Source organism: Leucoraja erinacea, chromosome 8, assembly GCF_028641065.1.
Source record: "Leucoraja erinacea ecotype New England chromosome 8, Leri_hhj_1, whole genome shotgun sequence".
In the NCBI taxonomy this organism is placed as follows: domain Eukaryota; kingdom Metazoa; phylum Chordata; class Chondrichthyes; order Rajiformes; family Rajidae; genus Leucoraja; species Leucoraja erinaceus.
The window spans coordinates 64,524,579-64,537,424 of record NC_073384.1 but is presented as its reverse complement, the minus strand read 5'-3'; the positions used below and the strand labels follow the sequence as shown (position 1 = coordinate 64,537,424).

Sequence of the window (12,846 nt, the reverse complement as noted above, 5' to 3'; positions counted from 1 at the left end):
AACATTCCTACCAATTAAGAGGGGTACATGACTCTATGCCAGGCTGTGTTCCTATGTCAGTTATTGATGTGAGAGTGCATCCTTGTTGTTTTCATGTAACTCCTGAACATTTGGCAGTATTCACTGTCAGTCTTTATGTATTGATAACTTTGCTGAGTGGATTATATCATGTTCTCCATAATCATAATGACACATTATACTTGGATGAAATGGTAGGATCTGCAGATAAGGTTTTTGAAATGGCTGCCTTGGAAAAATGGCATTGAAACATTTCACTGAAAACTTCCTTGTGTTTGCTAAAATTGTGTACATTGTCAGCATTCTGTTCCTTTTTTTGTTGTAAGATTATTTTGCTAAGATCTTGGTTGATGATTGCAAATTTTCTTTCCTTTGAGATATTAATGAGTGTGAGACAGGTTCACCATGTGATCATCAGTGCTTCAATATTTTGGGTACGTTCATCTGCCAGTGTGACCAAGGATATGAACTAAATCCAGACAAAGTCACATGCAGAGGTAATGCTCATTTCAAATTTGTGAAGCTATTGTAATTAATATGTAATAATCTTTATTTTTACTATGTCGTTCAAACATAAAAATAATAAGATTTTCATCCTAGCTCATGCATTTATTACGTATAAAGCCAGTAGAACAAGTTGTTGTTTATATTGGTATTCTTCACGTTTAGATTGGTATTCTTCAACAATAAACTGCAGATGCTGGTTTACAAAAATAGACACAAAGTGTTGGAGTAACTCAGCATTTCAAACAGCATCTCTGGAGAACATGGATAGGTGACTTTTCAGGTTGGGACCCTTCTTTAGTAGTGTGATGAAGAAAGCTCGAACAGATGAGGGGTAGGACAAAGGTGAAGGGGGGTTTTGCTAGACAGGTGGTTGGACAACGGCCACAGATGAAACGACACAAAGTGCACGATAAGATGTACAAAATCAGAAATAGATCTGGTAGATGCACAGCATCACTTGCCCAGAGAAGGGGAATCGAGTACCAGAGAACTTTTTCACACAAAGTGTGGTGGGCATATGGAACAAGCTGCCAGAGGAGGTAGTAGAGGCTGGGACTATCCCATCATTTAAGATAGTTAGACAGGTACATGAATAGGATAGGTTTGGAGGGATATGGACCAAACGCTGGCAAGTGGGACTAGTGTAGCTGGGACATTGTTGGCCGATGTGGGCAAGTTGGGTCAAAGGGCCTGTTTCCACATTGTATCATTCTATGACTATGACTCTATATGGATAGAAGGAGTGTGAATTGTGATGCCAGATGAAGGAATATGGGTGGAAGGGGAGGGGAAATATGCACATCCGGGTGGAGCACATGGAAGAGAGGAGGGGTAATGGGGGAGAGGATGTGAGGGGGATGGGGGTTGGTAGGTTTCCTGTTCATGCACCATCCTGTCAATGTCTACATATTGGCAATTTTCCATTTGTAAACAAACTTTGGAACTCAATTACTGAATGTTGTTCATCTGTATTAATGCAGTAGGTACATTAGTTAGTAGTGCAGAAACAAGGAACTGCAGATGCTGGTTGATACACAAAAGGACACGCAGCAACTCAGCAGAATAGGCAGCATCTCTGGAGACCATGGATAGGTGACATTTCAGGTTGAGACCTCTCTACCCTTTAGTTAGATACCGAGAAAGAAACTTACTTAAACTATAAATCTACTATTACCAAGAATCAAAAATGACTCGACATTTCAGACAAAACATAATAAGATTTGAAGATTGTTGCTATGACTTTTGAACTACAGTAGGTAAGATTAATCAGACCGCTTCCTCCCCCGCCCTTGCCAACCCTTTCCATTTCCTGTGCCCACCTGGACTTGCACACATTTCTCCCCTCTCCCTCTCCTTCCACCTATATTCCTTCTTCTTACCTCACAATTCACATCTCTTCTATCTTATCTCACACCATCGGGTGGCGCCAGCAATAGCTGCCTCGCCAACAGTCTGTCCCTTCCTTCTTTGTGTTTTAATAGTATGTGTTAAATGAATGGTTTTAGTGTTCTTTAGGTTGTTTTATGTGGGGGGCATGGGGAGGGGATTTTCTTCCATATCGTACCTCCGTCCGTACTGCAGCCTAACATTGAGAAGTTGGGGGCCTTTGCTGGAGACCGACTTGTGAGAGGTCCACCATGGGGAGCCTACGGGACTTTAACATCCGGAGCCCGCGATCCCTTTGCCAGGGATCGACCTCGGAGCTCCAACCGTGGGCGCTTGCGGACTTAACATCACAGAGCTCGCGGTCTCTGGTCAGAGACCGACTTCGGGAACTCCAGGCTGCAGGAGCTTCGACCGCCCGGCACGGGAGCTTCAATCGCCCTGACGTGGGAGTTTTGACCACTGGCTGCAGGGGCTTCGATCGCCGCAACAGATGGTTTGACTGCCCCGACTGCGGAAGATTAAAGAGGAAGAAATTGGACTTTTTTGCCTTCCATCACAGTGGGGAATGTGGGGAATTCGCCGGGGCGGATGTTTATGTTAACTTTTATGTAGTTGTATGTCTTGTTGCTTTTTTTTCGTATGGCTGTATGGTAATTCGCATATCACTGCACATATCACCTTTGAAACCTTTTGTCTTTTCATCTCTGGTCTTTGAAAACCATCTATCAACTGCCCTCCCCTTGCCTGTATCCATCTATCTCTGAAGAAGGGTCTCGCCCCGAAACGTCGCCAATTCCTTCTCTCCATAGATGCTACCTCACCCACTGAGTTTCTTCAGCATTTTTTGTCTACCTTCCATATATCTCTCGCCAGGTTTTATCCTGACCCTCCTCTCTCCTCCTCTCTGCAAGCTCTCTCCTCTTCCCCCCCACCACCCCCAACCACAATCATCTGAAGAAAGGTCCCAACCCAAAAGGTTACCTATTCATGTTCTCCAGAGATGCTGCGTGATCTGCTGAGCATTCTGTGTCCTTTTTTTGGTATTCTGCATGCTCTGCTCAATACTTTGGTTCTCTGGAAATAAAAAGAAATTGACAAAATTAAAGATCCAATTACAACCTGACTAATCTAATATTTATTTTCACACATTATTCAATACCGCTCGGAAAAGCTAATCAATGAACGTCCAAAAAATGCTGTAATATAATTTTGTATCCAGACTTAAATTTCAATGATATGGGGAAGAAATAATGTTAGAAATATCAGGCCACTTAGATTAATGCCAATGAAGGATTTAATCAAAATCTTAATCAGACTTTGTTTTTCAGATACTAATTGATCTCCTGAGTATTTTGAATATTGTCCTTTTCAGTTCTCATTTTAAAATCTATCTTTTAATTCATACTACTTTGTGTTTATTTTCTGTGGTTAATGTTTTAGTTATTTCTCCAATTGATCATTCTAGTTATTACTTTGAAGTTTATAAGGTGGGATAGGATGTATCATCAATATATAAATGTTCTCTTTGTTCTGCCTAAATAACAAGTTTGTAAGATTCAAACTAACTTTGAAATGTTACCCAAGAACATTGGTTTTACAAAGAAAGACCAGAAAACAGCTTGAGGGAGAATTCTGTTAACTTTCAATGAAAAGTGTAAATAAAATGGGGAAAACAACAGAAAGAATTTAAGGTAGACAGTATTTGTTCCATACTGGAACTAAAACCGTCTAATGCCATTGAGTTAGTGATGAGAGAAAATCCCTGAAAGGCACTGGCCTCAAAACCTTCTCACTTACAGAGCTGGCGGATGGCCTTAGCAAAATACATCAAGGTCTAACCTTTCATGCTTTTGGCTCAGGTTAACTAAGCCTGGTCTACATCCATGATCTTGACACAGGCACTTTCCATTCTATAACATTTATAAATGTTGGCCGCCAATGAAAAAATGATTTCCATGACCTTGTTCTGTAAACATATTGAAATAGTAGCTATTGGTAGCATTCACCAGAAATCAATCCCTTTGGATTTATTTGTTTATTATTTGTTGATATCCATTCCTAGAGATTCCATTTTGTGTATGTTTGCACGAACTGTTATTAAAAATGACAAGATGTCAATTATAGGAATGGGTCTTTTTTTATTTTGTCATTAAGTCACATTATTGAGCAAAACCAAATGAAGTGAGGTTGGATACAATGCTGATGTAGTACTCTGATCATTACCTTTACAATTTTAGTGTTAATTATACCACTTATCATTCTTATAAAACAGCAAAATGTACAGCAGAGGAACAGGTCCTGCTGCCCACAATGTCAATGTCAAATGTAAAACCAAGATCAACTAACCTCACCTGTTTACAATGATCTACACTGCATATCCATATGCCAATCTAAAAGCCTCTTTAATGCCACCATCGTATCTTGCTACATCACCAACCCTGGCAGTGTGTATGAGGCATCCAACAACCTCTATGTAAAAAAAACATGCCCCACACATCTCCTTTAAACTTTGCTCCATTCACTTTAAAGATATGCTCTCCGGTCTTTGCCATTTCCACCCTGGGATAAAGATTCTGATCATCTATCCTATCAAAGCCTCCCATAATGTTGTATACTGCCATCAGGACTCCCTCATCCTCTTGTATTCAAAACAAAACAATCCAAGTTTGTCCAGCCACTCCTTGTAATTAATAACCTCTAATCCAGGCAGTATTCTGGTGAACCTCTTCTGCATCTTCGTCGTTCCTACAATGAGGTGACCAGAACTGCACGCAATGCTCAAATTTCCGTTCTTGTGTGAATTGCTTTCATAATCGCATAAATAACTGCAATATTAACAGCAAAATACTGCAAGTCTATGCTGCAAGCGCCGCTTGAAAACTTTTTTATTGGAACATTGTATAATTAATGTATATTCTCCTGAACTGCAGATGTTGATGAGTGTGCCTTTTCAAGCTACATGTGTCAGTACCAATGTGTAAATGAACCAGGACAATTCTCCTGTATCTGTCCAGAGGGATATAAGCTTCTGGGTACCAGAATGTGCCAAGGTAGGTCATTTCAAACAATATTTATTTTTTCATATAGTTAGAATATGATTGTAACTTTGATGCTGAAAATGTGAAATTATTCTTGTGTCATCCTGGCTCGATACTACGTAATATCTCAAAGTACCAGTAGCCTGCGATGGAACAATTCTGGGGAATAAGAAAAAAATCACTTATCACAACAGTTAACATTTCTGACCATCTCTGATGCCTAATAAAACAACTGCTAACCATTATAAAAGCCACAGGCAAACACATAAAGCCCCTAATAATACTTAGTTTGATTTTATGTTGTATGTTGTCATTTGTTTCTCTTTTTTTAAACAAAGCCACTTTAAAGAACCAATATAATAAGCAAATTACATAGAATTTACAGCAGTGATGCAGCCCATTTATCTCAGTTGGTTCGTAATATGTTCCATGTGAACCTCCTCCCATCTGACCTTACCCCACCCTATCACTATATCCTGATACTTTTTTAAATCTTGTTCATATGTTTATCTCGTTCGTCTTCAAATATTATTTGCTTGAATAACTATGGTTACTAAATAGCTACCACATGCCTTATAGTGGCAAGTCCGATCCTAACTATTCTTGGACAAAGTGGGTTCTCCTGAATTCTCTACAGAATTTACTAATGACTATCATTCAGGAAGTGATATATTACCTCCTGCAGTTGTGATATTGCTTTTCATGCTTCTCAATGTGTATATCTCATATTCATTCATCAGCTGTTAGAATTGAAAGTAATATACCTAAAAAAAATTCATATAGTCATTTGCCAAAAATCTACAAATTGTGCAGGTTGGTGGAATGCTCCAATATTTAGAATTGTTCATGCATGTTTCATGTAATTTTTGCCCCTCAAAGTTGCTCAAAGCTGGTAGCAGCATGTCAAAATCACTTGGCCATCTACAATTTTGGAGACATTTTGACCATGTTTATCTATTTATTCAATGGAATGCATGTGTTAGGAGAACAAAAGGAAGGAATAAGGCGAGGATGAATTAGAATGGGTTAATTCAATGTCAAATCGGATATATAAAGGGAAATAAAACAAGGGATAAAGAGATTAGATTAAAAGAGAAACAAAGATATGTGCATGTAAGAAAGAAATCTCAAAAGTTTAAAATTTGTAACAGCATTTGTGGAGATTTGAAAATACTTACAATTCCATTTTTGGCAGTTTAGTTATGGTAAGCATATAACTCGAGACACTAGACAATTTGCTTTTACTGTACGTGGATTATCAGTTAATAACATCAACTGGAAATATTAATCTTGTTTCTCTCGCTACAAGTGTTATGTGACCTATTGAATATTGTCAAGATCTTCAGTTTTTATTTTAGGTTAATGGACACAGGCACAAGGGGCTTTAGTTTAATGTTTGACCAAAAAGTCAACATCTCCAATGACATTATTACCGGTGACTCAACCACCGGCAATATCCAGCCATTGAGCACAAGCCAAGTATTAGGCAAAGACTGATGCAATTCTTGACACCCCAAAGCCCCTCTGCCATTTGTAAAGCACAAGTAAGCAGCATGAAATACTCTCCACTTGTCCATATGAGTGCAGCTCCAATGATTCTCAAGAAGTGCAACACCATCCAGGGAAAAGCAATCCACTTAACTGGTACCCCAATCAGAATATTTCCCTACCCTAATAGGGAAATATTAATTATCTCCATACCATAGCTATAGAATATACCTTCTACAATATGCACTGCAGTTATTTGCCCAGTTTACACTGATGGCATTTCACAAACACCACAGATTGCAGGTTCTCTTCCAAGACCTTGAAATATATCGCCTTTCTTTTATTGCCACTGCACTCCCAAAAGCAACGTGGAAATATATTTACTGGAAGTACTGCAGCAGTTTAAGAAGGCAGTTTTTAACACCTTTCTGTGGAAAATTAAGGGTGAACATTAAATGTCACTCTTGCCAAAGAAGCCCAGGTACTGAAAAAATATTGTACAATGTAGATTAGTTTATGTATGACAACCGATCATAATAGGTTAGCATCACTAACCCCACCTTACTGTATCATTTATATTAACACCCACTTCCTACACTGCTCAGTTCTGGAAGCAGTCAGGATGCTCTGACAACTAACGATCTACTGTACTGCTATAGTTTGCATAATGATTAAATGATCTTGGATTATATATCGTGTGAATCTCTTGTTTACATACAGCATCAGTCCTTTCCATCCAATGGTTTCAGTTTACATTAAGTGTTCAAGGTTCAATCTACTGACTCAAAGGCAATACCACTGAGCAATCCTACCACAATTACACCAATAGGAAATTAGTTATGTCTGCTCACAACATAAAGCAAAAAAATATATATTTGAATATTCAATCCTGACATTTTCAAGTGTCTCAGACAAATGAGCTCTTTCCAGTAGGTTTGCGGTGAGTGGACAGAAATGTATATTCTTTGAACTTTGTTGTATTAAAATAGAATGTGCATTTATGTTCTAACTTTTCAATTTGTAAAGAATCATGTAGGAGAGAGTAATTTTATTTTATGTTTACGTGAAGATTATTGGGTCAGATCAGTGAGGTTGAAATGATACGATCTTCGAAGCTAGTCGGTTATTTGAAGGTGAACAACATTAAGATAGTGGTGGTAAAGGTGGACTGTTACAGAATGGATCAATATTTCAAAAGCAGTAACATTTATACAATTTGCATGTAAATGTAAAAAGTTGCATTCCAATGGTTTGTAACATAAATCCTGTAAGGCAACATAATTGTGCTTTTCTCCTCTGTCTTCCTGGCATCTTCCATCACAAGTGGCACTAAACATCACAAAGGACTGATATATTCCTCTGGCTCCAAGCTAGCCAACATTGATGCACCTCCATCCCCAGGTCAGCCGACGAACCCTGGTCCTCACCACAAATTCTGCCATCTCCCTCTCCATTCTGCTGTGATTGTGTCCAGCAGACTTTTCTAACTATCGGCTAACTAGCCTCTCAATTTGGTTAGCTGCCAGGCAGAAACAATAAAATAATCATCTACACCTCAACTCTCTGCGTTGCAAGACAAAGTGGACACAGTGAAAGCCACAAAGACGTAATGTGCAATATTAGTAAAGTGCCAGAGTTGGGAGTTGGTTGAGTTGGGAGTTTGTATCAATGTAAAACTCCAATTATGGACCAAAGCACTTAAGTATTATGGCACATACCTTGAGGATGTCAACATTACTCAAACCTGGTGCTGATATCAAATTGGTGGTTTTATTGTTCAATAGAATTACAATGCTTTGCTGCCTCTGCAGTAATTAGAAGTGGCCCAGGGGCCCAGCACAACAATTACAGCTTTGTCAGGACATTGCAATTCAAGACGAATCATACTTTTCCACTTTGTATATTGGATGTTCCTTTTTTATTTCTTTGCAACAGATATAAATGAATGTGAACCTGGAAATGTTTGTGAAGAACAAGAAAAGTGCTGGAACTATAATGGCGGGTCCAGATGTTATCCTCAAAATCCATGCTATGAGCCTTATACTCTGATGGCTGAAAAGTAAGTATATAAAAACTTTTCAACTGCGTAAAAAATAATTTCAAATGGCTTTGTTCATCTCTTACATTGTACAGGGAGGTGGGAAGATGCATCAAAAGTAATGTACTGCAGATGCTGGAAATCTGAAATAAAGTCAAAGCTGCCGGGAATGGGCAGTAGATCATGCAACAATTGTAGACAAACTGAGTTTTAGGTCATTGACTACTTGTTACTGAAAAAAGAAACATAAATCTAAATTGCTGAACAAATATGTTTACCTTAGAACTTAGAACAGCATTTGAAAATGTCAGCACTGTAAACTAATTTATGAAAGGCTATAAATGAAAATTGTTCATAATTTCTCCTTTGAAACATATTCTCCAGTCACCAATCCCTGCACTAATGTAGAGACAACTTTTCAACAAGTGCTCGGTGTCCCTAACTGCAAATGGCCTCTTAGAATAAAATCATAAAATTCAGCCCATTATGTTCTTGCCATACAATCCATCCTGTATGTTAATGCTGATACATTTTAAAGTTTAGGGAATGTACACCATAGAACCTTTAAACATTCATCTAATAAATAAGAACAAACATTTTGATTAATAGATGTTCACAAAGGATCCAGCCAAATCAATTGCCCCTTCCAACCTAGTTCATGGAAATACATTATTACCTCACGCAGTAACTCAACATTTAACACAATACATCCTCCCCAAAGCATTTCACGTTACTTATTGCTTCTCTTGAAACAATTGGTGTTCTTTTTTATGATTACATTATAGCGAGCCACGCTTTGTGAATCAAAGTGATCTTTACCAAGGTAATACAGAGAACAGCACACACGCGACTGGGGAGGGTTTTCCCAGGGCTCTCTATATATATATATACCATGGCACACCCCTAACCTACGTGATGACTCCTTCCCACCAACCAGTCACATGGCCCTGCCAGCCCAAGTGCCGAGGGTTCGCTCAGTAAGTGGCCTTACCACTAGGTGGCGCCACAACATTTCAAATTAACATAATTCTATCCCTCCACACTGCCTCCCACCCCCACTACTACAAGCACGCTCTCCCCTGCTCGCTTCAGTGTTGACGGCATCTTTCTCCCAATCCCACATAGAAAGAATGAGACTCCTCCCAAGCCTATTCCACCTTTCCTATCTTCCTGCCTCCTCAAATGTATCATTGCAAGCTTCCCTTCCTTTTTCTTGACAATGCCATAATTTACTTTACATTTCACTCTTCATTCTTCTGCCTTTTTTTGTGCCACCCATTGCCCCTTCTGCAAATCTATTTTGCCCTGGCTTCAATATCACTCATTTCACCTTCCTCTTTACTATTTATTGCCCTTCTATATTTTCATTTTCCTTATTCTACTGCTATCTGTAATTGACCAAAATTGCACTGCAATCAATTAATAGTGAGATTAAACGAGTACTTACCAGTGCGAAGTTTGATCTGTATTTTATGAGGAGTTACGATGAGGGATTACGTGAAGAACCCACCCAGTGCGCAGGCGCGGCATACTTCCAAGCAGCGGTGTGGAATCACAGGTAGACACAATATTTGAAGTAAAGATAGTAAAGATTAAAGAGACATCAGTTCGAGTTTGATCCATATACTGAGGGTGGGAGCGGAGGGCACGTAATCCCTCATCGTAACTCCTCATAAAATACAGATCAAACTTCGCACTGGTAAGTACTCGTTTAATCTCACTATTTTACTTCGGAGTCACGTGAGTGACTACGTGAAGACTTCAAAGGTCTGTGATTTCAAACCGTGTAACAGCTATATCACTCGCTGCCGAAGTTATCGAGGGAGGAAGTGGTATCTAAAGACCAACGAATCTGTTTGTTTTTTGAAAACAAAAATGTTTATTAAACAATAACAAAAATAGCTCCCTTGGGCTTAAATTATAAATTTGCAGTTTCTAAAATTTTCTCTGCAAACAAATCTTTCTGCATCAGCGGTTTATGATAGAATATCCGGAACGTCGATTCCCTTGACCATCCTGCTGTACTTAGGATGTGGTCTATGGGCACATCCATCCGTTCCGCCGCTGACGTAGATGCTGCCCTAATAGAATGGGATTTAAAAACATCAGTGTTAATCCCTGCAGCTTTCAGGACCTGTTTTAACCACCTAGATATAGTTTGGCTGGTTACCCGTCCAAAAGGCTTCTTGTGGCTGACCCATAAGGCTTTTTCACTCCCTCTAAGTGTATGGGTTGTGTCTACATAGTTGTATAAATGGGTCACTACACACAACCTAGGTTCTGGAGGGTAGGCCCGGAAGATTAATGGCGAGTTGGACATACCTGGCCTACTTTGTTTAACTAACCCCGGCATAGTGAATGTGATGCAGTCTGGGGTAGTTACCATGTTGTCCAGTCGTAGTTGATGTAGCGACTGGACCCTTTGTGCAGAGACGAGCGCCATTAGCATGAGGGTCTTGAGTGTGGATTGCTCTAGACTGAGGGATCCCACCAGTGGCCATCCTCTGAGTTGTGATAACACGACACTTATATCCCATACATGGGTATACCTGGGTGTAGGGGGTTTGTTATTGTAAATCCCCTTGAGGAGTTTTATGACCAGCGGGTGGGACCCGATGCTATGGTGTCCTGTTGGCATGAGATAAGCAGACAGGGCACTTCGTGCTGCATTGACGGCACTGTAGCTCATCTTCTGGTCATGATGTAAGTGGGCCAGGAACTCCAACACGTCCGTGATTGAGGCTGTCTTATACGACGTCCCTGCATCCAAGCAGTACTGCTCCCATTTCTTGATATATGTCAGGTACTGCTTCTTGGTTGAGTCTCGCAGGGATGCCGACATGGTGGTGATTGTTCGTTCTGATAACCCCAGTCCCTGGTAAGGCCTGGTTAAAACCTACAAACCAGGAGTTTTAAATTTTGATGGCATGGATGACTTATGCCGGATACTGGGTGAGTCAATAGTTGTGGGTGACTGTGAAAGACCATAGGTGACTCAACCACCATGTCATGAAAGACTGGGAACCATGGTTGGGTAGGCCAGTCGGGTACGACCAAAATACCTGAAGCAGAGTCTGACTGTATTTTCTGGAGTACCCGGCTGATGAGGCAGAAGGGAGGGAAAGCATAGAAGAAGAAATTTCCCCAATCCAGCGTGAAGGCATCTACCGCTGCTGCCTCTGGGTCTGGTTCCCAAGCCACATACATGGGTAACTGGTGATTCAATCTAGACGCAAACAAATCTATATCTGGCGTTCCATATTGCTTAATAATTTTTGCAAACATTTTTGGATCTAACATCCATTCGATGTTATCATTGAATTTTCGTGACCTGGTGTCTGCCACTGTGTTTAGCTTACCTGGTAGATAGGCAGCTGATAACCAAATATGTCTCTCGACACACCATTGCCAGATTATATTAGCCAATTTGTCGCATGATACTGATTTTATGCCACCCATGTGCTTGATGTAAGCCACCACCGTTGTATTGTCAATCATTAACCTAACATGCACGTGCTGCATATTGGATGAATATGCTTTTAGCCCATAAAAGGCGGCCAGCATTTCCAAATAATTTATGCCTAGTGAGTGTAGTAGCGATGTCTCTGAATTAGTCCATCTGCCACCTGTGCTGGATATAGAGTTAGTAGCTCCCCAGCCTAAAGCACTGGCATCCGTCGTGATGACTATGTTAGGATTAGTGACAACAATGGGACTGTAACTGTGCCAAATATTTTCTGACCACCACTGAAGTTCTGATATGGCCTCAGTGGGTAAATACATTGTTCGGTCATAATGCCCCCTACTTTGATGTAGTGCATGTGTCCTTGCTCTTTGCAAATTTTGGTAATGCAAGGGTCCATATTGTGTAGCTGGAAATGCTGCAACAATACTCCCAATTACTCTGGCAACATGCCGGATCCTTGGTTGTGTATTTGCGATTAAATTATTGCATGCTTGCGCTAATGCAACCTTTTTATCCCTTGGCAGAGTAACAGTCATATGGATAGAATCGATGGTGAAGCCTAGATAGTCCATGTTAGTTGACGGCTTCAATATTGATTTATCTGGGTGTAGAACAAATCCCAACGTTTCAAGGAGTTGTTTAGTAGCTGAAACTGCTGCGACAGCTAGTTCATTGGTTCTCCCCATTATGAGAATATCGTCCAGATAAGCCATGACTAGGTATTTTTGTTCTCTTAATATTTTCATGGCTACTTTAAGAATTTTGGTAAATAATCTGGGAGCTGTCGTTAAACCATTGGGCAGTGCTCTATACTGCCATAGTTGCCCCATCCAGATAAATTTCAGGTATCTAAAATGATCCTTGTGAATGGGTATTAAATAGTAAGCATCTTTGATGTCTATGCT

At 40.0% G+C, this 12,846-nt stretch overlaps 1 protein-coding gene across 1 annotated transcript in view; it reads left to right on the top strand.

Annotated features, from left to right (window-relative positions):
* Window positions 1-12,846, top strand: part of LOC129699788 (EGF-containing fibulin-like extracellular matrix protein 1) — an 86,586-nt gene that overhangs the window by 69,070 nt on the left and 4,670 nt on the right. Inside the window, exons 7-9 of the mRNA XM_055639876.1 lie at window positions 396-515; window positions 4,842-4,961; window positions 8,373-8,496. Coding sequence (XP_055495851.1) covers window positions 396-515; window positions 4,842-4,961; window positions 8,373-8,496 — 364 coding nt within the window. The remainder of the gene's footprint in view (window positions 1-395; window positions 516-4,841; window positions 4,962-8,372; window positions 8,497-12,846) is intronic.